We start from the raw sequence: 25,918 nt of genomic DNA on the forward strand, positions 1-25,918 counted from the left end.
AGACCAACCGACGTTGACTGGTCGCCGATTGCCTTGTCCCCGTCGCCGCTCCTTGTCGCCTATGCGCCGTCAACCTGCTCCCCTGGAAGTGGGAAACTAATGCCCGCAGTTCCAGAGGCACGAACTGCGTATTCAGAGAAACCTCTTCGTGCTCATATGACGTCATCCTTGGCTGGGATTTCCTCTCATGCCATCACGCTGTGATCGACTGGGCCCAGGCTGAACAGGAACTTTTCCTGCAGTGTGACATCGCACCATTTGACGTTACTTCTCTGGTGACCAAAACTCGTACTTTGCGAAGACGTCTTTATTCCGTCGCGATGTTCAGTGTTAGTGGCTATTTCTTGCAATACCATGCCGGATGGCCCTGTTCTATTTACGCAATTCGACCTTTTTGTTCGCCGAAAGAATTTACCTCTTCCGTTTGCCCTCCTTACGCTGCGTGCTGAACACACCACGATGTTCATTATGTGTAGACCCCTTCATCAGAAAACTCATTGATAAATCCCAAAATTAGGGGTCTCCCCCTGCCCGGACAAGGCTCGGTTAAAGTGTCTGCGTACGTAGATGGCGTGACTATTTTTATCCGGGACACTGATAGCCTCACGGCTGTTTTAGGGGACAGTCTTATGTTCGACTTTCAGGTGCCGAATTAAATGTCACAAAAAGTGCTGTCCTCCCTCTGGAAAACGCTACACTCGCCCCCATCCATAACTTAAAAATAGTTCGAGACCTGAAGATTCTCGGCGTCAAATTTACCGAAGAAGGTGTTTCTCCAGACATGTGGCCCGAGTTAGTTGATGATATTCAAAAAAATGTTGCCAGGGCTAGGTCTTTCCACCTCTCTTTTTCGGAGAAATAGTATCTGATTAAATGCGTTTTTCTTGATAATTTTTTTTGTATCCAGGATGATGCTGCCTACCAATCCTGTTACACACAAAGTGTCCCACGACATTTTTTCTTTCTTTTGGGATGGAAGCACGGAGCGTTTAGCGAGGGATGCCCTGCGCCTCCCACGCCGCTCTGGGGGTTATAGTCTCCCTTGCATCGACCTCATGAGCCAGTTGTTAGCCCTTAGAGTCGTCTCTTTACTTCTCAGTGACGTAGAAGCTCCGGGCAGACCTTTAGTCCTATACTTTCTCGGTCCTTCTGGACGGGTTCTTTGTCCAACTTTGGCCAGAAACCAAAGTTGGACAAAGCTATCCTGTGCAGCTATCCCGTCAAGACTCTTCAAGGCCGTCATTACTTTAGCTAAGGAAATTCGTGCACTAGATGCTGATCTCGATTTTGTGAATGGACAACCTGCCAGGCTGTGTGAAAAAATAGTTACTGCGAGATCAGGCAGACGTGCGGATCCACCAGATTTCCCCTGGTTACGGCTGACTTCAGATAGGCTGCCAGAGGACGCCAAAAATATCTAGTGGCAAAAAGCGTGGCGAATTCTTCCCAGAAAAGACAGATTATTTCACTGGGGAGTAACACAGAACTGTTCCTGTCCCAACTGCGGTCAACCAGAATCCACGGCTCACAGTTTCTCAAGCTGCAGTGTTGAGCGTTGCTTTTGGAGAATCATACACCGTGCCGCTCCAAGTTTGGGGCTTGCACGGTATCAACTGAGAGAACAGTGCCCTGGCACACCCCTAGGCAAACTATTCGTAGTAATTGGTGATTATATAATATGGCGTAATCGCTGCAGGGCTGTAGCACAGAATCGCAGGCTACGTATGCAGTGGCCTTTGCTTTCCTTTTCCAGACAACACCTGGTGACCTTTTTGGAAGGCGAGTTGGCCCTTTTGGGTGAGGAAGAGTTTCTGTGACATTGGTCTACCCGGTTTATTGAGGTTTCGAAAAAAAGGGTTATTATTCATGCCCGTTTTCCAGACCTGTGTCCTTAGGGATTGTCGTTGTAACAAGTGATTTTGTTGTTAGAATTGTGTGTTATTGCGGTACAGTACCCGTTGTGACATAAAACCAAACCTGTTCTGTATATTGCTGCATTCTTGAAGCGAATGTTTCTATATCATTGTTTACCTCCCAAGTTAATCTTTTGGTTGTAAGCAACTCTAAATTGTTTGTATGTTAATCTTTTGTCTACAATCAGCTTGAAGCTGTTTATGTTTCTGTAAGTGTCTGTTACTTGTAGCCTTCGCGCTCTATTAGTTTTGTAGCAACTGGCAGTGCACTTGTTTTAATTGTTTCTGGTAGTTACGTTGTATCATTGATAGCAGGATTTTTTGATAATAAATTTATCCTTTCAAGACAGACATGCATACAGACAAACCATAATTTCTGCGCTTAGGTAGCCCTAGAAAGGCTATCTTTAAAAGTTAAAATGAAGAAGGTCACGGAATGCGTCGTGCTTGGATTCAGTGGCAATGTTATCAGAGAGGTTGATCCACAGCCTGACGGCCAGGGAAAGTGCGGATAAATTAAGTGTATCTATTTTGCCGAATCGAATCCCGGTACCGTGGGGAACCCACCGGTTTCTTTAATGGATACAGGCGCCCCTGGTCGCGTGCGGACCCTTGAAAGGGGAATCAACGCCTGGAAAGCTGCCTTTACCCTTGTGAGGGGATCCTGACTGTTGTCCATCTTGCGGGGCCCCCAGCCATCATGCCGCGTTGCGCCATTGCCTGGGGTGAAAGAGTCTTGCGGCATGTCCTGCCACAGGTGCTTACGAGTTGAGCGTCCACCGTGGCTGTGGAAAGCACCATGTGCATTCGTGTGCCTCGGTGGCGCCAGGCACCTACTGGTAAATAGTGGCTGTGGAAAGCACCATGTGCATTCGTGTGCCTCGGTGGCGCCAGGCACCTACTGGTAAAATAGGAACGAGTGACTCTCCGGCCTGGCGCTCGGCCCTTGTGGGGGTATACAACGCTTGGGAAGTTCACCCGGCTTGCACGGGAAATCTCCCTATGGAAAGGGGCGGCTGCAAAATCAGAGGAACTTTTTTTTCTGTATGTCCTCAACGAGCCCCTCATTTTCTCTCTCTCTCTCTCTCTCTCTCTCTCTCTCTCTCTCTATATATATATATATATATATATATATATATATATATATATAAATATATATATATATATATATATATATATATATATATATATATATATATATATATATATATAGATAGATAGATAGATAGATAGATAGATAGATAGATAGATAGATAGATAGATAGCTCAAAGCCTGGTTACAGGACGAGAAATTTACCGCGCACCGCCAAACGCCCAGGGAGTGGCTTGCCCAAGTTTGGGTTGGCCAGGTTGCACGCCTGCCCCACGAAGTCTTCATCCCGTTGCAATAGGGCTTTACGAGACGTTTAAGAGGAAGAGAAGAAGATGGGCACTTAAGATAGCCACTAACGGGTTTTCTAGACTCTTCTTGCCCAACATCTACTAAAGAGCTTGCTGAACGAGCTGAATGTGAGCCAACTGGGCGTATAGTTGCTATTCTGGTCTCAGTATGCCTTTACAGCATCGCGCTTCGTACAGGTCTACGCATCAGTAAATTCAGTACCTGAGGTCCATATCTTCGGTTTTTGAGCGCGGCACTGTGAAGAGTAAGAATGTCTGGTAATAAACAAAGTGATAACTATGTTCGGGTTCTCTTTCGTGACACACCGGCAGGTCTTGCGATTGCAAGTTCACGCCGATGTTAGGTTTCTCAGAAAACATGATCAAAAGGCGCGCATGACCTCAAAAGCATCCATACCTTCTCGTCGGCTCGTACAAACACCATATATTTCAGATCCCTCGTGCACAAAATGTGACCCTGTGCTTTATTTGAAGAACCAACATGAGGACGACAGTGAAGCAAAAGCGTACGTGTTAGCCTCTCAGAGAGAAGTTTACGGGCGCCTTCACAGCTATTTCGATTTCTTTGCAAATGTGGTTGGCGAAAACATCCTGCGCTCTGGCACTCAGCAACTCACCGTCACTGCGGAATATGAAATGCATTTCAGACAACCGTACTCTCTCATACGAGATGCGCCGCCACGGAATGGCAGCGAACACTTTATGCTCTGAATGGCGTGGAACGAACCCTGCATCTAGCACTTCAATACAGAGACTCCGTAAAACAAATCAAGGCAGCCAGCTCCCGCTTCTGCGGCGTGGAGTGGCGGAAGGGTTTCTTGGCTTAAGTTTGCGATATCGTCTCTTTAAGTTCTTTGCGTAATGTTGTTAGCGGAGTGGTCTGTGTGTGCTGGATAGCAGGTCCGAAGTGATTTCTTTTCCGTCTTAGCACCGAAGGCACGTGAACTTAGCAACCTATAATCAGAAGGGAAGTAGATATACAGTTTATAGTTAAACATATATAAAAATTACGTTACTACGCATATATAGTTAAGCATATATATAAATTACGCCTCATCTCCGTCCCATAGTCCCATCATAACGTTAGAAAAACTCTACTATCCCTTCCTAAAGAAAGTTCATAGAAGCGCGAAAGCTTTCGGAAATCAAAACTGCGTTAAAAGTGCGCCAAACCCTTCCCTAAAAGTGCGTACAACCTTCGCTGAAAGTGCGTCCAATCGATCGTCAAGCCTTCAAATGACCAAAATAGCAAACGAAGAACAAACCGATGCGGTGATTTCTTCACGCACAGAGTAAACTCATCTACGAACGATCTAACTGTGCACCGATACGTGGTTTATTAGCTATATACTATTGTACTCCTTGTTCATGAGGGATGCGTATTTTTGTCTTATATAGAACCCTTCCTCTTCTGCGATTTTCGAGTGACCATTTTGACATAATGGAAGCCTGATTTCGCGCATGCACGGCCCGTGTGTTTAGAGGTCTTAGCATAGCTTCTCGGTCGACCAACCCTTCTATTGGGAAATGGATTAGTTTTTTCACAGGACGCCATTGGTCCCACTACGAACGCTTTAGCTTTAGAAACAATGAAGGCATGAAACGGAATGGCGAATCTCAAAGTACAGGTGTCCAGAGAGTTTACGTAAGCACGTTAGCGGCAATAAAAGCTCTTCTTTCAGCGTCTCCCATTCTATTGCATGCTGGCTGTGCGTGCTTACTTGTTTCTGTGCGCATGTGCAGGTGTTTAAACATGAGTTCGTGCATGCGGCATTGTTGGCAGGATCTTGGGAACACAGCACGTCTTCGATATCCACGAGGCGAGGATATTCTTTTTAGCTGCCACAATGGTGTTACATAAATGTCAGCTGGCTCCCGCAAATCCCAAGCGACCACCCCACTTTTTTACTGCTCCGAAACATATTTATGATAACGGGTAAGACACTTTACTGACGGTGCTCTTGGAAACAATATATCAAAATGGCGATCGATCTTAACGGATCAGAAAGGGGGAATATGCATGCCTGCTACGGACCTTGTGGAAGCAGGGGTCCATAAAACATTTACATACATCGAGCGTAGACAATGTGGGAATCAGATTACACCGGAATACATACGGCGCAGTGCCAAGCGAAATCTATAACCTCCAGCCCAGCAGCTTCATTAAAGGCCAAATGTCGTCTACCGTCATTTTTTTTATTTTTATGGAACTGTGATTTCATTTATTATCATTAATTAGTTTAGTGTGTCCTAACGTGAGCAGATTAGATTATTCCAGTACTCATTTCTGGGAAGTATTTCTTCTAAGCTCGTTCCCGTTGTTTGCTGCCTAGTGTTTGTGACATTTTGAATTCGGCCTCAAATCGAAACCGATTCTGCGCATCAGCAGCCTGTGATCAATGCTCAGGATCACGCATGACACCTCAACCTCCTGCATAATACTTGGGTGGGCACTTGGCATGTGGTATATTTAATTTTCTTCTGTCCACTGTAGATTTCGAGATATTTATATGGTGGAACATGAATTTTATGCATCTTTCTCTCCTGCACGCAGTCGTTCTCTTTGTATATCAGTGCAGTTTCATAACCTTCCCCCTCTGCATCTTTTGTTGCCCAAAACTCGTTGCAGACAAGCCGAAAGTGCACCTGACCTTGGGGAGCCATCCGAGGCGGTGGAACATCGTGGAGGGGCACGACTTGTACCTGGAGTGCCGGGTGGATGCAAACCCAAGAATCACGGACGTGGTGTGGCGGCTGGATGGTCGGGACCTCTTGCCGGGCCGCCACGTCATCATGAGCAACCAATCGCTGGTGCTGCAGCGCGTGCACCGTGATAGCTCGGGTTCCTACACGTGCGTCGCCTCAAACCGAATCGGCGAAACGGAGAGCGAACCGCTCAAGATCACCGTCAAACGTAGGTTTCGCGCTCTCTTTTGGTTTAATCACAAGAACGTGCGTGTTTTTGATGTCCCCCTTCAAGATATATCTTCTTTGCTGCTCGGCGCGCTGAGTGGGTTTTGCTCGTTCTTAAGATTAACCAACTTTAGAAAGCTGTGTTAACACGTCGTCAAGCATTAAAAGCAGTAAACGGCGGTGCACGTCCACGCAAACAAACATGCCTTGTTTAAGGGATGCCTACTGGGGTTTCTTTTTTTTTTTGAATAAAGCGCGCTGTTAGATTCAAAGAAAAGTAACGGAACGTGCTTCGTCCTATGCAAAACCTCAACTTCTAAAACGAAGCAGTAGAATGACGACACCGATACTTTCGGCCTGTGGTTTTCAAAATAACTCCAGGGACACATAATCTTGTTATTAGTTGTGAATGCGAAAGCATGATGTCCAACCTAACGCTGCAGAGTGTTCCTTCGAGTTGGTGCGAAACCAACTGGGACTGGTAAATCAGCCGTGAGTCCTTGACGGCAGCTGTCATACGTCACTGACCATCAATTGGTGCCACCGAGTGGGTATGTGAGAATTTTGGTTTGTTATGCTGACGTCACAGCCAAACGGGTATACGTTAACCTAACGTGATATTATCACGACCGGAATGGTCTTCATGGGCCGATCCCCTAAAGTGCGTATGTGAGAATTGTCGGCAGGTGTGTAGACGTCGCAACCACAGGGAAATTGGTAAAACGACGGTGAGTTTCTGGCAGCAGCTGCCATCGTCACTGGCCAAACCATCCGAGTAGGTAGGTCCTGCTGCCTATATCCAGCCTCGGCATCATGTTATACGCTAACGCCGAGACTGACGACGGGCCAAGCAGCGTCCAACACATTGTACGTCGGGCTGCGTAAACCGGTTGCCGATGTTGCAGCGGTTGCCGACTGCGTGGACCGGTTGCCGAAGTTGGGACTCGCAACCCATTCACTAGACTCATTTTTAGTGAACTAGAGCCATGGAGCCGTGCTGTTGTCGGGATGCGCGCTTTACTTGCGGTCCCGAGATCCCAGGTTCGAGTCTGATCCAGTCCCGAATTTAACTATTACAGTAAAATAACCCCTGAATGAGCGTCATTAAACGAACTGTTCAATTGTACAAACTTTTTTAACTCCCACTGAACCATCACTGAACCCAATGCAAACGCCCTTCAGTTTAACGAAATTCAGCGCAGCGCGCATTTCAGCTCTGCGAACATGTTTCATGGTACCATCATACATCTCCCAGGTCCCATTCATTACTTCAAGAAGGACAACACGCAGACTTTTTGCAGCACATTCCTCGTTGCTAGCCGCTTTTTATTACCGCGTGACCAATTATGGGTCCCAGGTTAACTTTGAACTGGATTGGCTAGCTAGATAATGCGTAGCCAGCCGAAGTCATAGCCATAGCCACAGCTGCAGTTTTAGCCCTACAACCACTACAACCACAAAGAAAAGGCATTCGCGTTATGGTTAATCATGAGTACGAAACGAAAGCACACATCTGTTGACAAAAAACTGGACGTTTCACGTAGGCTCATGGTTCATAAGAGCTTCGACACAGTGACTCAATTCATGACCACTCCTGGACTCAGTGCAGATGTGCAGCAAAAGATTGCTGCATGTTACAAAAGGTGCTAAATAGGGAATATCCGCTTGAAAATGAGCAAAATGACAAATAAATCGGTTGAAATACCAACCGAACATCGATCCTATTTCAGATGAGTGAACTTTCACTTTAACAAACTTTTTCCCGAACTTCCTCGAAGTTCTTTCAAGGGAAATGTCACAGCAGTACTCTTTGTTCTATTTGCTTCCACACCCACTTTACGATCCATTTCCTACTGCAGACGCCAACGGCGGCTTTTCTGTTCCAGCGTCTGTTGAATCCTTTCAGAGTTATAAAAGTTTCGCACTGTTTGCAGGGTTGTGGAACCGAAAAGTAAAGCGCCCGCCAAGCGACACCAGTAACGCAGTAACGGCGTTTGCGCTGAATAGTGCGCAATTGCATTGAGCCAAATGTGTAAACGTAATAAAAACAACACGACCCTGTCATTCACTAGCGCACAAAAACATGATTTCCTTGGTTTTTTTTTCTAAAAGTCACGGTAAGTGAACCTCAACAATCCAAACAAATACAGACCTGTTAAGACAGGCAAACTTGTAACTTTTGGTCTCGGTGCTAAACGCCGAAGGGACGACATCAGTAGAGGTGATGTGCTCCTAGGTGTCATCATCATTTTCCTGGTGAAGCGCAACAAACGCGGCGGCAAAAAAAAACCAGACGACACACCGTTTTGTCACGACATCTGCAACCTGCTGACGAGCGCGTGTTTTGGGCTCTAATGTTCAAAAGCGCTTAGCTTGCTTTGTTTTGTAGGTTCAGTCATACACTCCTGAAAACCCGTATTTGTATGGTTCAATGCAGGAATCTAGTACTGAATGGGATTGGGCACTGTCGCAGTTATGTATGTTGTCATAATCCCAGTACCGCCACTTCCGTCGAGTCTATGGTTTAACTGGCTTTTCCAGTGCAGCCTGCACCGAATAGGATTGGCTTCTTGAATACACCATTGTTGCCAGCTTTGACATTGGAAGACGGCTTATTTGTCTCATTCTGCCAACTTTCAGAACTTCTTTCTAGAAGCAAATGGTGCGAGTAAATAAAAAGACAGTGGTATATTGTCTAAGCTGGGTGTTCTATATATGGCGCGAAAACATTCTAAATATATGAAACAGATACACCAGCGTAATTTTCTCGGGCAGTTTAAATAGTGCGATTTCAGCTAAGAAATTGTCTAACTGGCCGACTATCAGGCTTCTTGATTAACTTTTTGTTATTGGCTTTCTTGATATTATCGTTCGCGGACGTTTCAATATCGGAATGGAATCAGCTGCTCGGCGGTGGGTAAGCTGCTGAACCGCTGGGAAAGTGAGCATGAGCTCACTGACTCGGTTCCCGGTTGCGGGGAAGGTGTTTCTCCCATGAAGGCGAGAAACAATAACGGCGGTGTGTTGACGTTTCGGAGACCACTACATCCCCACCGGGGGTCTATGCTATTCCCCAGCCCTCCCTTTGTGCGCGCCGTCCGGCGGCCCAGGTGTAGCTTGGGCAGATAGAACAACAATTCCAATTTTCGTTTCATACTGAAACCCGTAAAATCTTCAGTCGAGTGCGGTCGGCTGCTTCACAAAACAGGGTGGTCGAATTGTAAGGCATCATGAACTGCGCTGATTTCGCACCCGAGAAACAGACATAAGAAGCATGTGGAGGTGAAAAGCACACGCGCTCCTGTTCTTTTATAGCTTTGTGCTACTTGATCGCCGGGGCGTTCTCCTCCGCTTTTCGCGGTTTGCCGACACTGTCATCGCGTGACGTCAAGAGCTGCGGGCGCGCGGCAGGGAGTCTAAATTTTCTTTCTTGAACAGGCAAGGCTTGAATTTTCACGTGTTGTTCTAAAAGTAAAACAGTTTTTTTTTTAAGTAGCAAAGTGATACCGTTAACATTTGAAACAGGCTTCGTTCCCAGCATTACACAATGGGCTGAAACAATTCTCCAAGGCTGGTTAATATTAGCTAATTAGGTATACTGCTGCAGTAATTATTTTCGTTTCTAGATGCCGCATTTATGCCCAAAGAAATCACGGTAGTCTAGAAACCCTTTTCGGTTTTCTTACGAGGTCGCCGTATGTCGTCTTCGCCATAGCGCTCCGGAATGACCAACTGAAGTGACCAAAAGTGCAAATTCGCGAGCCCAAGATATTGGTTGAGTGCGCGCGTTCATACCCATCCTGGCCTCCGCATCGCATCGTCTCGTCCTGGGCGAAATCGTCGAGGAAACCTGGGCCGTGTCGGGCAGCCCCAGCCCACTGTGATTCGACCACTTACCCCGCCCGTGTCCCCAGCCCGTGAGCAGCCTTTCAATACCAGCCTTTACAAGCCCAGACCATACTAACAGAACCGGCCGCGGCGGCCGCTTTTCTGATGGAGGCGAACAGCAAAAATGCTCGTGTGAACGAGATTTAGGCGCACGTTAAAGATCCCCAGGTGGTCAAAATTAATCCGGAGCCCTCCACTACGGCGCGCCTCATCGCCTGCGTTGCGTCGGCGCGTTAAACCCTACAATCAAATCAATCATCATACTAACAGAAGATGCCGCGTCCGCAGCCCTGTCGTCCGACGTAGTTCCCGAGTTCCTCAGACGGTCCGTTTATGCCTTCAAGACATCGCTGTTGCTGGGCCAGGCATCATCAACGACATCATCGTCATGTGTGGCGGCTGGCTCATCTTCACTGTATGTTTTAATCGCATTGCTCATGCGCATCTCAATCCTCACGTTGCCTCAGCCTCGACCGGGACGGTCGTCCTCTACCCAGGGGGTGATGTCACGGGACTCCGGTGGGCAATGCCTCACAGCTCCTTGACCCAAGAACGATGACAACAGTGACGAAGCACCTGCCACGCACCTTGCACAAGCTCTGTCATGGCCGCTGTGTACATAATGTAAATAGATCGCTTCGCCCCATCGCATCATTCGTCTCATCTTTGTCCTGCAGCCACGTAACAATGTGATTTGACTAAAAAAGTGCATGTGTGGAGGGACCACACGTAAGGCATAAATGGCGTTTTCCATTGCGCAGTATCCCTGCGCACATGCACTTTTTAATTCAAATATACTGAAATTGCATGCTTGGCCACGTCATTCGTGGAATTTTCCCACTAGGCCACTTCGATTGGTCAGTCTGGAGTAATATGGGGAATACGTCCTACGGGGACTTTTGAGACTAGCCTAACGGTACGAAACGCTTTGTAAAGAAATGAATTTGTAGAAACAAATAGGATAAGACAAAGAACCGGTTTTTTTGTTCTGCTATTTTATTTGTAATATTTTGCTTATTTTACTATTTTATTTATACTGGAGGAACGCCAGTGGTCACATAACAAACAATATTGATGGCATACTAAAAATAGCCGAGGAATTCTACAGAAACGTGTTCGCTTCCACCCCTGCCTCAGACTAGCGTTTTTCCGCAAATGCTCTGGAACAAGTTCCGCCGGTTACAACACATAAGATAGCGATGGCGGTGCAAGCAATGAAGAAAAGCAAAGCTGCAGGAGATGATGGCATTACGTCCGATATATTGTGCCTCGGAGGCCCCGTTGTGCTAACGAAGCTTGCAGCCCTATTCTCGCAGTGCGCTTCAGCTCCTTAAGGGTGCCAAAGGAGCGAAAAAATGCGAAATTAGTTCTCCTACATAAGAAAGGTGATGCCAAATAGCTCAAAAATTACAGGCCCATCAGCCTCCTCTCCGTTACCTACAAATTATTTGCCAAGTTAATTCTTAACCGCATTAGTGCCACTTTGGACTTTAAACAGCCACGAGAACAGGCCGGTTTCAGAAAGGGCTTCTCAACTTTAGATCAGATTCACGCTACCAACCAGGTAATCAAAAAGTGCTCAGAGTATAATGCACCGCTGTATATGCCATTCATAGATTATGAAAAGACATTTCACTCTGTTGCCAGTTCAGCAGTAACAAACGCGTTACGTGATCACGGCGTCGACGAAGCATACATTACACTATTCAATGATATAGTCGACGGATGTACGGGAACTATACGGCCCCATCACAGAGCTTGTAACTTTCCTATACAAAAGGGGATCCGGCAAGGGGACACAATATCACCACAATTATTTAGAGCCCGTCTGGAGGGTGTGGTCAGAAAGCTTAGGGGGAGGAAAACCAGAGTGCTCATCAATGGGGAATTTCTCAGCCATTTAAGGTTTGCATTCTCTTGTTCAGTCAGAGCAGCCGGGATTTGCAGCGCATGCTTTACCGATTGTGCTCGGCAAGTATGATTTGAGGCTTAAAAATAAACACGAAAAAATCCAAGGTAATGTCGAATCAGCACACCAAAGCACATCACTTCCAGGTAGGCAGTGTCGTCTTGGAAGCAGACACCGGATACGTATATCTTGGGCAAGTCATAGCTGCTGATCCAAACCATGAACGGAAAATTACCCGCAGAATAAGCACGGGGTTGGCTGCGTTTGGCAAGAACTTCGATATACTGTCTGGCAAGCTTCCTCTGTCACTCAAAAAGCTTGTATTTAATCAATCCGTTGTTCCACTAACGACTTACAGGGCAGAAACTTGGGGTCTCACCAAACGACTTGAAAATAAACTTAAAATGGCTCAACGGGACATGGCATGCCGAATGCTAGGGGTCACGCCGAGGGAGAGGAAAACAGCCGCATGGATTAGGGAACAGACCAAGGTGGAGGGCATTCTAGTTCAAATTAAGCGAAGGAAATGGGCATGGGCTGGTTACGTAATGCGAACGAGGGACATCAGGTGGACCATCCGTTTGTCACAGTGGCGGCCAATAGACCGCAAACGCACTAGGTGTTGGCGAGATGAGCTACGAAAATTTGGGGGGAAAACCTGGACTCCACAAGCAATCCATAGGCGTGGCTGTAAATTTTTTTGGGAGAGGCTTTAGTCCTACAGTGGACACAAACAGGCTTGTGATGATGATGATGATTTTATTTATACTGGTTCTACAGTTTGTGACGCAACAATTGCGAGAAGTGGATCCCTTTCATTTGATACGTGCAATCGCTACTATGTACCACAAGTGAACGAATCGCTCTAGGTAATCCAGAATTGTTGCCGGCCGCGGGTGGCTCTTAGTCTACGGCGATGTGCTGCCCAGCCCAAGGGCTGGGCAAAAACGCCCGTGTGTAGTGACTGTTGCGCACCTTAAAGATCACCAGACGGTCGAAATTAATCCCGAACCCTCCAACACGGCATTCCTCATAGCTCAGGTTTATTTGCGCCGCGGAAAGCAACCGGAATTTAATCTGTTTTAGATTCATTGAAATTGTTTTGTGTTAGAGATAGCTTCCTCGGCGTATGTAACTTATTAAGGAAGCTTCAAATAAATGATTTTAGGCTTAGTTTTTCTTATAGCTTTCGCTAAGTCTTAGTATTCAGCTATTTCGTCTGTATGCCCTTAAAAAGAGACCCTGCAACACTGCCGATCGATTCCTTTACTCTTTCTCTCATGCTGGAAACACTGTGAAAAGGCTGCAAAAAGGCTGTCGAGTGTGCATATCGCTGCAACTGAAACGAATCAGACCATAGCCGTAACTTCGCTCGAGTGACGTGCAAACAACTTCGCTCGAGCGTGCAAACAACACCAATACCTGGAAAGAGAGAAAAACCTTGTGAGCAAGTTTCAAAATTATGTGAGGAGCGTAGAGCAGTAACTTTTGGCTGAGGTAGTTTTGAAACCTTTATTCTCCAATGTAAGGCAACCCCATCGTTTAACTTCATGCCAGTGCACTTTATTGACCAGTCTATGCAGCTAACAATAAAATTTCGGCGAATTACGGTGTCTAGCGTACGATTTGACTTAAAAGTACCGTCTGCTCTGTGCCAGTATTACATTTTGCATTGCGCAATACCACTGCGCCTATCTGATTTTTCAGTACGACGCTATCCACGCAGCTGTCATTCGTGCACTTGTCTTTGTGGCCAGATGGATTGGACACATGAGTGGATTGTTGCCAACCTGAAGCACGGGGATGCCGTAGAGTGTCAGTTCTCTATATCGCCTGTTGACTGCGTTCTGAATGGAATTCAGATTTAAAAATAACTCTGGGAAAATATTGGAGGGTCTTTTTAATCGTTAAACATGACTGTTTCACGTGACACCAGTGAACGCAGGGTTGCGATGAGTTTTTGAATTTTGGTAGCCCATAGCACCTGTATGACTTGTGTGCAATTTCCCTTCATCGAGTTTGTAGATGGCTCAGAAAGAAAAAAATTTACCATCCCTTCGTAAAGAAAGTTGGGAGAAGCGTGAAACCTAAAAGTGCGCCCAATCTTCGCTGAAAGTGCGTGCAATCGATCGTCAAATCTTAGAAGACACAACTCACAAACGAAGAACGAACCCATGCGTCGATTTTTTTGCGCAATAAGTAAAGCCATCTGCGAACTATCCAGGTGTACACGGACACCTGATCCACGAGATCAAGGCACTATTTTGCTCCTTCTTCATGATCGATGCGTGTATTGTCTTATCTAGAATCGTTCTTTTTCGCGATTTTCAAGTAACTGTTTTGACGCAATGGAAGCCCTGTTTCACGCACGCTGCGTGTGTCCAGAGATCTTATCGGAGCTTTTCGGTCGACCAACAGGTCTGTGAGGAAATGCATTAGCTTTTTGACAGGGCGCCACTAAGAACGCTTTCGCTTTAATAGCTCCGTGAGCATCCGGCCTTTTCATCCGGCCCTTCAAGCACAAAGAAGATCACGGGATATTTATCATAGCTATCTGAGGATTGAGTTCACATTTCTGCTCCCGTATTTCTCCGCAGTTTTGGACAACAGGAAAAAAAGCTCCTAGTTGCGACATTCTGAAGCCGATGTCGTTAGTATTTCATAGCTCGGCAACCATCCTCCGTTTCACACAAACCAAGACGTGCTCTGAACTTCATACAGGTGCTTATGTGTTTCAAGGGCAGCAAAGGCCGATAATTCAGAGATCCCAAAATTCTTCGAGCTCCCGCGATATCAAGGGAGCCTCTTAAGGGCAATTTCAGTGATGGATGGAGGATACGGGACCGGCCAAATGATAGCCGTACGAGGGCCGCGTTGCGTTGTTAGCACCGGGCTCCACAGTCTGGCTTACTTTGGGTACGTGCACCCGTAGGAAAAGGCAGGAAATTTCGTAAGAGCACTACAACTTGAACACCCTGCGTGTACGCATATTGTTACAGTGAGGAGCCTCTCAATGTGGCCTATCATTCGAGTGTATACCAACGCATCTTAGTTGGAAGAACGGACGCACCGTTTTGCTTAGGTCACGTGAAACGACTTTTAAAAAACCTTTGGCAACTAAAAACTGAAAGGAGAGAGAAAGAAAGTTTGTGTGTCAACACTCAAAGGCGTAAACTGCGTTACTTTGCATGTCTGTGTTTTTATTGCCTAGCGAATGTTCACCGTAATGTTGCCTTGTAATGTTTAGGGGTACATTCTTTTAGCATCAGAAACTGAGAATTGTTTAAGATGTTTCCCGTTACTATATCATGGGGACATCATGGGGACATGTTGGTCTCAGTACTCTTATAAAATGTTATTGTTCATACGTAAGAAGACGTGTTTACTATCAGCAGCCCACTTTTATGCCGTCGAGAAGGGGGATTGTTGTACAGAAAAGGCACGTCGAACAAGAGGCGTGATCTATAATAGAACATTCTTAACGGCTAAAAGTTTTACGAACCTGAACTGTGGGTACCAATCTTTTATTTTTTTTATTTCCAAATTCTTGCTTGTCAGGAATTTGAGAGGGACCTATTTAATTTATTTTCAATACATATAATGTGTTTCGAGCTGTCATGAGATAAATTATGGTTCCGCGGGTTAAATAAAAACGTTAGAGTTTTGGAAGACACTCGCGGTTGATTTTATATCTTGTCGATGGGTAGTATACATGCTACACAGTATGTGCTGGATACCCGGCGGCAACTTCATGGCGGGGCTTCTTAATAGCTGTTGTATGATTTACGTTCATTCTACCTGCCGGGCGGTTTGGGTAACTTAACCAGTAACGAAACTAGTTCGTTCCAATATCGTCGTTTGTGATTTGTGTGTGGTGTGAATGAATTATAATTAGTTCGTTCCTGGCAAAAATAAAATTACTAATATTTATTGTTTATTCACTTTGCGCAGTCTAAGGTCACTTTCACCACAACGCTCTAGAATGGCCAATTGAGACGTTTTTTTTTTCATAATGACCCAGATCCACCTAACGCGAATTTGAGCAACAAGCGGAAGTTTGTCACCGGACCTAACTGCAACGCCGTCAAAGCTATTGCAGTAGAACCCCGTTGTTACGTTCCTCACTGTTGCGTTTTCGTGGCTGTTGCGTTGTTTGTCATCGGTCCCGGCATAGCTCCCACAGGATAAATGTATTGCGAACCCCGCTGTAACGTCACAGCTGTGGGCCCGTTCCCGTATGATGCGTCGCAACCTGACACTCTAAAGCCGCTTGGAACCGCCATTTTGGCTTTTGATGAGTCTTGGTCAGGCCTTGTTACTGAACTGGCTACAAAAAGCCACACGGAGTTGGAGAGGCCGTCACTAGATGGCCATCCGTCGAAAGTACTATCCCCATCATCACTGTGCTTACAAAAGAACTTTCGCGTCTCAAAGGGTGCGTTCAATTTACACTTTAGACGGCTTCGTTGCCGTCTTCGCGGAGAGTCCGCCATGTTAAGCCCCGTTCCAATTCGAACGAAGCGGTCAACGAAGACTCCTTCGAAGAGACAGCATGGAAGTCAGCAACGATGCAGGCTACCTTCCTGTCTAAACTACTAAGCCATGGCAGCGCCACCTTTTTGTCCACTAATGTGACAAATTAACTAGTTATCTTATTGAACTATTTAGTATAGTTTTCTATTGAGGAAGGTACCTTTGTTTAGTTTTAAAATTACATAATGTTTGTAATAATAACGGTTATATTATTTACGAAGCCTGCGGCTTGCGTTATTCAACATGTCTGCTACAAAGTTGTCGTCTGCGTTGGTGACCGCTTCGCCGTTCCAGTTCTGCTTCCTTAGGACGCCTAATTTGCCCGCTTTGTAACCTGTCTACCAAGCTGTCCTCGAATTGGAACGCAGCCAAAGTGACGCTGAAATCAATGCGGCCTTTCAGGTTATTGATGAGCGAGGGCTGCTTACGAGCGGGCGAAAGAAGCGGTAAGCTTCTATTCTCTATTTTTTCAAGCGTTAGGCTCACATTGCAGAAATAAATCGTTTTTGTCTAAGGAGCACTGATTTCGTTCATTTTGCATATCACGACGCCTTGTTTGCGCCGCGATACGGTCGGAACGCCGAGCGAGTGCTACGGTGATTTCACGATGCTTGATTTTTTGTCGACCTTCACAAGTTGGGTGACGGCGAGAGAGTAGTACAGGGATTTTACAATGACTAACATGACTTGACGCCCGTATTAATTGCTGCTCTTCGCAACACTAAATGTGCACAGAAAAATGCAAAAAAGACCACTACATTTGGCCGAACGGGCAGAAACCAACTTGGCAACAATGAAGCTCTAGACAGGGGATGTTTTAACGACGCCAGTTAGACACCGGCCCATTTTCGTGGCTTTCCTCACTCTTACTTTTCCCGGCTGTTACGTTTTTTTTTCGCGGTCCGGTGAAAAACGCAGTAACGGGGTTCCACTGTATATGATATTATTTTACATGTCAGCTAGGGGACGTTTATGGCCACAAGTAATTAAAAATTAATCCGTGAATATGAGCAATATTAGGGTGATTAGTTCGAGTTTGGCTCCTATTGAAATGAAACACTGAAGTGGATGCGGAATTCTTTTGAAAACTTTATTTAAATTGACTTTCGAACATGACGTGATGCAGTTTTGGTGGAAAAGGCATTCAGAAATGTTCAACGTCTTAAAGAACGGCAGAACCATAGATTGAGAGCATGTGAGTCCTCTTGGCACCATTAGCACCTCTTTTCGAATTCTTCCGTCGGATAATTTTCTTGGGCACGCCTGAAGACGCCTGCGAAGGCAAGGCACCTAGGAATCTTCCATTGACCTCGAAGCGCTCCTGTCCGGCGCTTCTCTGGTCCACAGTTCACCCCAGACTTTTTTTATTTCATACCTCTATTGTGTTATTGGCCTCCCCCTTCTTCTTGGCCCATTTCTTGGTATCAACTCTGTTACCCTAATTGTCCACCGGTTTTCAGTTCGTCTCACTACATGGCCAGCCCAAGTAGAATGGAAAGTTGAGTTAGTCGATCTGATTCATGTTTGAAGCGCAGACAGACGAATACAAGAAGAGGACAACACGATCGCTTGTGTACAACATTCCGTTGGACTGCGGAAAGCACTACATCGGCCAAACCAGTCGCTGCTTAATTGTGAGACTGCGCGAGCGTGAGAATTCACGAAAGGAACGCCGAAATCGAATCTCGCACAACATTGTAAAGCCTGCAAATGGTGCCAATCAGCTTGTACGAGTGCGACAGCAGAATATGCGCACAAAGATCAGATGTGCCGATTTACCGCAGAAGCTTACAAAATAAGGAAATCAGGAGACATGTTCGTCGCCCAGCCGTCGATAACACAACAGGTGAATTAAGTTAAATTTCTTGATGCAACAATCGAGGGTCATGCGGGATGGTAACGCAAAAAAAAAAAAAAAAGCTACCTTCATGTTTTTCCGCATGTGCTGTGATTGAACGATCGAGTATAAATGTGTGTGGGCGTTTTTATTGAATCAAGAGTTGACAAGAAAAAAGCGCTAAGTGTTGTCCTCTTCTTGTGTTCGTCTGTCTGCGCTTTAAACATGCATCAGCCCAAAAACATTTGTTTTTTTCTTTATTGAACTGATATAATCTACTCTAGTTTGTTCTTTAATCGTCGAAGCTCGCTTCCTATGCCCAAGTGTTACTCATGTCGTTATTCGTTGCATAGTCCATTGAGCCGAGCTAAGTTTTCTTTCCAGTTGTTTAGTAAGGCGGCAAGTTTCAGCTTAATATGCAATCACCGGCGGTATGCATTGGTTGTATATTTTTCTTCTGAGTAATAGAGGTAGCTTAGTTTTCCTTATTTGGGAGTGCTTACCGAGTTCTGCCCAGCCCATACGTATTCTTCACCGGATTTCTCTCTCGTGGTAGAGGTCAGAACTAACGATCTGTCCGAGGTAGTTATATTCTTCTACTTGTTCTAGCGTCTCGTTTCCTAAGCTAAACGCGAAAATGTTGGTCTATGTGTCTTTGTGTCTGTCTGCCTGGCCCTCGATTGAGCCTTCTGGCCAAAAGTAATTAAGCAATTCATGAAAGTGATGTAGGCAGAACCGGTCCAAACTTCTGAAACTGTTTGACTAATACCCCTGTTACACGGGAAATCTAATGACATTTACAGCAAAGGTTATTTGCTCTAAATATCATTATTTCGGCGCTACGCGAGAATACCGAATGACATTGAAAGGAACACTGAAGTGATTTGTAAACATTGCGCGATCACTAGCGCAAATTGTAGTCTGGAGTCCATAGGTCATGTTCAGACCACTCTGAGTGCGTTTACGCGAATATATTTGGTAGAAAAATCAATTCGAAAATTCTGTCCTCCTCTATGCGTCCTCGCCCATTTTCTGTGGCGTTTTCGTGTGACGTCAGGAGGATATGACTTGGCTTGCATGCGCTACTACACGGCTCCCCGGCCTTCAGACAGAGTCAGTCGGCCCAGCGTTTCGTCCGCCGGCCGCCGGCGGGTCGTCGCAATCAAGGAGGTTAAAAAAAATTGCTTGGTCGCAATTCGTTCGCTTAGTTGAAACGAAGCCAGGACACGTTTGTGAATGGAAGAATGTGCCTTTCTTTACTTGGTTTGTTTGTACACTGTATCTAGCTCCAAGTCAAGGTCGCTTCACACAGGCGCTGCACAAGCGCACATGCGACGCTTCGCTGACTGGTACGCCAGTAGGAAAATATAAGGCCTCTTGAAGGCTGGAGAAGAGTCAGCGAAGTTAATATAGGTACTAAATAAATAAAATCAACTGATATTTTTACCGTACAGCGTAAAACTAGGGCGCGGGAAGCACTTTTTTGCGCTGTGAGAACAAGCGCAGCTTGTTCTCACAGCGCAAAAAAGTGGACCCGAAACTGTCTGGCGTGGGGTGCCGACACCTTATCAGGCCCCAGGGGGAGGGGAGGGGGATGTAAAAGGAGGGGATAGTGGGAAATACTAAGAGAAAAATTTAATTAAGGTAGAGGATAGAGAGTGCAAATTTGGGTAGGGCGGCAACTGCGAAGTGGTTGCATGCCACAAGCACCGACTGCGTGCGGGCAGTGGGTACAGGCGAGAATCAACAGACCCTTGGACTGGTGCGAACACGCTTTTTATGATACAGGCATGAGTGAGGCAAGCTCCAAATATGGGGGAAAAGCTCATGGCATTTGAGCGTCTGCGGGGACGCGGAGGGCGTTCATCCACTGCGTAGGCCACGGCTAGTGATTGCTACGATTCCAAGTCGTCCTGGGAGGCTTAACTTAGGCAATTTACAGCCGACAACATGGCAGAAGCGCGGTACATCGATTACTGAAATATCGAGAATGCCCATCCAACGATGCCATCGGATGTGAAGCATGTTGTTTTACAGAACGGAAACAGAAACTTGTTTGAATGCTAATCTTGGACATCGTCCAATCACGGTGCATCTCCTCCCGTTTTCACAGGTTTTAGTTGGTGTGGCCGCCGCAGACCGCGCATGGCAGTTTTGCATCTTCCGCACTTTATAAAATAATTACCGGCTTATCAAACGGATGAACGATGAAAAGAAAAGTGTGGTAATTTGAGCTAGTTTACGCAGTGCAAGCAAAAACGGGAGCTTGAAAAATTCACTTCAGTGTCCCTTTAAGGCGAATGGCATTTGGCGGCTAAATGAGGTTGGTGAGTTCATTCATCGCTCAAATGAGTAGCCTCGACAACCCTGGCGCGTCATTAGACAGGAAAGTTCTGCAATAAACCAAAGAAGATTGCATTTTATTAAAACAGTCTGTAAACTTTTATTTTTCCTTTCATATTGAGTTTCAAATAAATAAAGACAAACAAGTACTGAGAAAAAAAATCTCGTTCGCCACCTTAATACGGCTTTTTCACGAGCTTGTCTCGGCTTGTAATTTGTACCTATGCCACCTAAAACAGTGATTTTCTTTTTTTTTGTTTTACAAAAAGAGTTATTTGTTTTGTTTTATGAAAACTGTTACCTGCGAAAACACTGTAGACGTACTTCAACCGTAATGTTGCAATTTTGCGAGGTTGCTAATTGTCACCGTTTTCACAGTATCAAATGACATTTTTTTCCCCGTGTGGACCCGCGAGCCCAAGCCGAATGTCATCAACAGCTAATATCATTCACTTTGAATGACATTAGATTAACAGTGTAAAAGGGTATGACTTCTACATGTCCCTATGTCTAAGCGCAAAGAAAACCTCAGACGCATTTGAGGCAAAATGTACGTACATAACCCTGTATTCCGCCTTCTTTTAATTAAGAATACACATTGGTTTGGATTTTGCGATAGGAAGGTAACAAATGACGCGTTACAAATGGCGCAGATAGGCTTTATTTCATGCGAGATAAAAGCAAGAAATACACCCGAGCTCACTCGCTCGTCTGTTTCAGGGAGAACAAGAAACAAAAAAAAAATATGGCGGCTGTCTCAACAGATGGGGCGTGAGCAGTGCGAAGTTGGGAAGATTGAATTGAATTGACCAAACCTTCATTTAATTAAGGAGCGTGAATTGAATTATATCAGAGAAGCTCACGCTCATCTCTATAAATTCAATGATAGGAGCGTGAGGTGCTGGAGCGGAGACCGGAGAAGGAGTTTGGTGGCAGGGGCGGCCGACGAAAATTGTTGTTCCAGAGTATCTTCCGTGAAGCAAGCAGATAAGCGGTCAATTTCAGCATTAGAACGTTTGTACGAATGCATACCGGTCTATGGGTCTGTGCACGGGCACCGGGCGCGGAACCAGTGAATGAGGAGAAGGCTGCGGGAAGTCCGCGCACTGGACAGCGGCCCCGCACACAGTTGGCGTCGTCCAGTTTTGCTGTGAGCAAATGCACTTCGCCCCTGGGCTGCTCCGGACGCGATCGCGGCTTCCAGTAATCACGTTAGTGGCTGCGTTTGTGTAATGTCTGAGTGTAACATAACTGGAAGTAAAGATTGACGCCGGGCCTTCACCGAGGGGTACGAGTGTTTCTTTACAAGCGTGCCCGCGCTACGAGATAAAGACGTGCAGAGGACACGGACGATCTGAGGCAACCCTGTCAGGCGCAGCATTTCCTCAGAGACAGGTTTCAAACTGTTAAGTGTCCGTCTGATCATCCTTCGCAAAACATGAGCACGCAAAAGCAGTAAAAGGGAGAAACCAAATGCTAACCATTACAGTTGGACGAATCCCATTTGTCACCCTCACATTCCTTTTGGTGTCAAAATCTGTTCCTGTTCCAGGAATTTTCGGAGAATCTCCAGTGTTTTCTACATCTTGGGAAGCGGTAAAACATCGATATGGCGTAGGGTGAAAGGGCCAACACCACCTCGAAAGATTGTTACCGCCTTTTTGCAAAAATTATAACTGTATGGGTCGTCAAACCTCCTATGTGTACGCACACGTAGGGAGCCGCGTTTTTACTTTAATTCTCCCCTGTTGCACAACCTCCGCCACTATGACATGTCAAATGTAACACGACAGAGAAAATGGCAGCTTATCCGTTCACTTCGCTGCAAATGTCGAAAGAAGTTAAAGTTGATGCTTGGGCGGGTTGGTGTTCCATAATCTTTAATTCACAGCGGAAACAAGAAACAAAGACGATAGGGAGAGAACGACACACAGGCGCTGACTAACAACTGAAGTTTATTGCTGTGACGCGTGGTGTATAAATACAGCAGAAATCAAGCCAACGATGAAATCGACGCATAACATGTCAAAACAAAACAAAAAATCCCCCACGACATCACTTCCGCCATGAGCTTACACACCGTCTAGACTGGCGATTTTTTTGGCTGATAGCGCGACAGAAGGGATGCTTACACATTTTTCTTCTTTTTGTTATTTTATGAGCCTCAATGAATTCCCTCGTCAGTTCATGCTTATTTTTACACAATATTGCGGTACTCCTGAAGATAGTCTCGCACCCAGGACATCCTCTACAATATACTCCTAGATGACTGCTTTTGCTCTTTTTCAAGTTGTAACTGTGTTCCTTTAGCCTATCGTTAACACATCTCCCCGTTTTCCCGATATATTCTCTGCCACACAATAACGGTATGCTGTAAACTACGTTTGTGGCAGATGGGGTGAACTGTCGTTGGTGCTTCTTTCTACAAACCGGAGAACTAGGGGTATCGCTATTAACGTGTCTACAAAGTCTCGAAAGTTTATGAGGAGCAGAAAAAGAAAATAATGCTCACATGGCCACGCTTGGCAATTCTTTTTAGATAACGTGATACCTGATGTAAGTACGGAAATACTGCAACCTACCCTTTCCTTTCGTTAGTCCGATCATTCTTTTTGCCTCATGGCAAGCGCTTTTTGTACATTTGGTTCGGAACATTTTTTTTTCAAGGCGTATTTTTTTATTTGCAAACAAAAATCAAGCAGCCATGTATTTTTAAAGAAAATTTCACTGCAGAAATCACTTGTGTGTTGACGTTTGGACCTCAAATATGCCTGTTCTCATTTTGCTCAACACTGTTCATAGGTATGAGCATTGTTACCAGGTTTAGTAATTTGGAAATGTTTTGCCTATATAAACGTCTCCTTCAACAATTACTTTAACTTTTGGCCGGGCGGCTGAATCGAGGGACAGACAGACAGACAGACAGACAGACAGACAGACAGACAGACAGACAGACAGACAGACAGATGGACAAACGGATGGACGGACGGACGGACGGGTGGACGGACGGACGGACGGGCAGACAGGCAGACCGGCAGACAGACCGACAGACGGACGGAAGGACGGACAGACAGACAGACAGACAGACAGACAGACAGACAGACAGACAGACGGATGGAAGGACCGACGGACGGACAGACAGACAGACGGACAGACGGACGGACGGACGGATGGGCAGATAGACAGACAGAAAGACACACAGACAGACAGACGGACAGACAGACAGACACACAGACACACAGACACACAGACACACAGACACACCGACAGACAGACAGACACACAGATGGATTGACGGATGGACGGAAGGGTGGACGGATGGACGGACAGACAGACAGACAGACAGACGGTCGGATGGACGGACGGACGGAAAGCGGACGGACAGACAGAGAGACAGACAGAAAGACGGATGGATGGACAAAAATTTTGGCGTTTAAGTATACAGAAAGATATATCGTTTTGAAAATATGTGGTGTCGTAACTCCAAAACGTCACGGCTAAGAAAATGATACCAGGGCATGCGCCGTGAGTGCTTCCCGGTTCTGTAGCTCCCTTTCGACCAACGCGCCAGCTGCGCTACGTAAATGCGCTACGCGTAGCTACACAGCAGAATGTGGACCAAGATATTCGGCTCCATTTACTGATAAATAAATTTCCGTTATTTGTCCTGCGGCGGTTGACAGCGAAAAAACTCTTTGCGTCCCCCGACCGGGTTCTAAACATGTACCAATTGGTAGACAGGAAAAACAATGCGGTTGTTTTTGCAGCGACGCGGTATATATCTGCACCCCAGTTCTCGCGCTCGTGCGTAACGAAAACTCGGGGACTTGTGTTCAGCGCATGTAAAATACCGTGAAAAATAACGGGCAGGTCTTAGGGCCTCCATATTTTGACGTGTCTGATATTTCGCCTGTGAAAATGTCTTCACAGCAATTCATTAGTGTTTAGCGGTGAAGCCGACTTTAACAAAATCGGTGTAAGCTTAGTCTTTGTTATCTGACTTTCCTATATTGTCTGTTGCAAAGTGAAGCATGGCCATCTTAGGTGGTGGTGCGGTCACAGCTCCACTGTATACATCTCCCTACCGCCGCCGCTTCTGTTTGGGGGAGGGGGAAAGGGGGGGGGGGAGAGGATGTGGGCACGCGCTCGCAAGCTTCACGTTCTCACCGTTGATACACCCGTTCTTTCGGGGGGCAAATTCCAACATTGTCATCTCACTGCCCGATGCGACATGACTGCTGTCCTCCGTGGTCGAGCGGTTCGTTTTGGTGGGTTACACTTACATAGACAGTAAGATGACTACGACGGGGAGGGGTGGGGGAGGGGGGGAACAGACAGCCCCTTGTTTGTCCCCTCGAGTAAAGATGTAGTCCTTCGTGGTTTCATCCAGCGAATTAGCTCTCAAATAAAGGAAGTGAATCCCAAATTACAAACACACTTGTTTTGTTTCGTGCACTCCTTTACTGCGCCCAGCTTCACTGGTCATCCTTGTTCACGGAGTGGATGGGCACTGCCTCTTTTTTTTTGTATACAAAGAGTGGAGGTGACATCTGCGCGTCACGCATTGCTGTGGATGCTATGCTTGCTGCGGGGCTGCGCAATTTAAAATTTCGCCGAATAGATGGACTGGGCGCTACCCTAAAAGCCGTCGTTGCTAGGTGATGTCTGCATGTCGCGCGTTGCTGTGGGCGCCAAGGTTGCTGGGGTGGGGAAGGGGGCCACAGTCTTGGCATAAGCGCGTGATTCTGAACCTCTACCTTTAAGTGGAGGTTAAGTTGCTGTGCACACCACCGCTGCTGTTTGATGGCAGCGCACCACGCGTTTCTATTGGCTTCTCGGTTGGTGGGATGCAGCGCTGTGGGAAGAGTACGTAATTCACTTGGATGGAATTGCATTCCATTGGAGATGATCGCCAAGTGAGCACGCTGTTGGCCATACAAAGGAACAGGTCAATCTTGCTCCGGGGTGCCAACCAAGGGCATTGTCATACCATCCTCCGCGGGTTCCAGCCTAAAGGGCAGAAAATGAAGAAGGAAAAGGGCGCTTGCAACTGAACGATCAGGAGACAGCGGGAAGAAGAAAGAAAGAAGAGAGCCCGCGAAAATGCTCCACTACACAAGAGCAGCGAAATAAGGAGGCTGTACCTGCAAGGAGCTTCCCCGGTTGGTGTAAGCCACGCGT

General features: G+C 46.2%; 1 protein-coding gene across 1 annotated transcript in view; it reads left to right on the plus strand.

Annotated features, from left to right (window-relative positions):
- The window catches only part of LOC144149906 (neuronal cell adhesion molecule-like), a 149,089-nt gene that overhangs the window by 75,086 nt on the left and 48,085 nt on the right, over positions 1 to 25,918 (plus strand). Inside the window, exon 3 of the mRNA XM_077681636.1 lies at positions 5,944 to 6,228. Within this exon, the coding sequence (XP_077537762.1) occupies positions 5,944 to 6,228 (285 nt within the window). The remainder of the gene's footprint in view (positions 1 to 5,943; positions 6,229 to 25,918) is intronic.

This window comes from Haemaphysalis longicornis, unplaced genomic scaffold (assembly GCF_048455015.1).
Source record: "Haemaphysalis longicornis isolate Haplotype H1 unplaced genomic scaffold, Haemaphysalis longicornis Haplotype H1 scaffold_1, whole genome shotgun sequence".
Classification (NCBI taxonomy): domain Eukaryota; kingdom Metazoa; phylum Arthropoda; class Arachnida; order Ixodida; family Ixodidae; genus Haemaphysalis; species Haemaphysalis longicornis.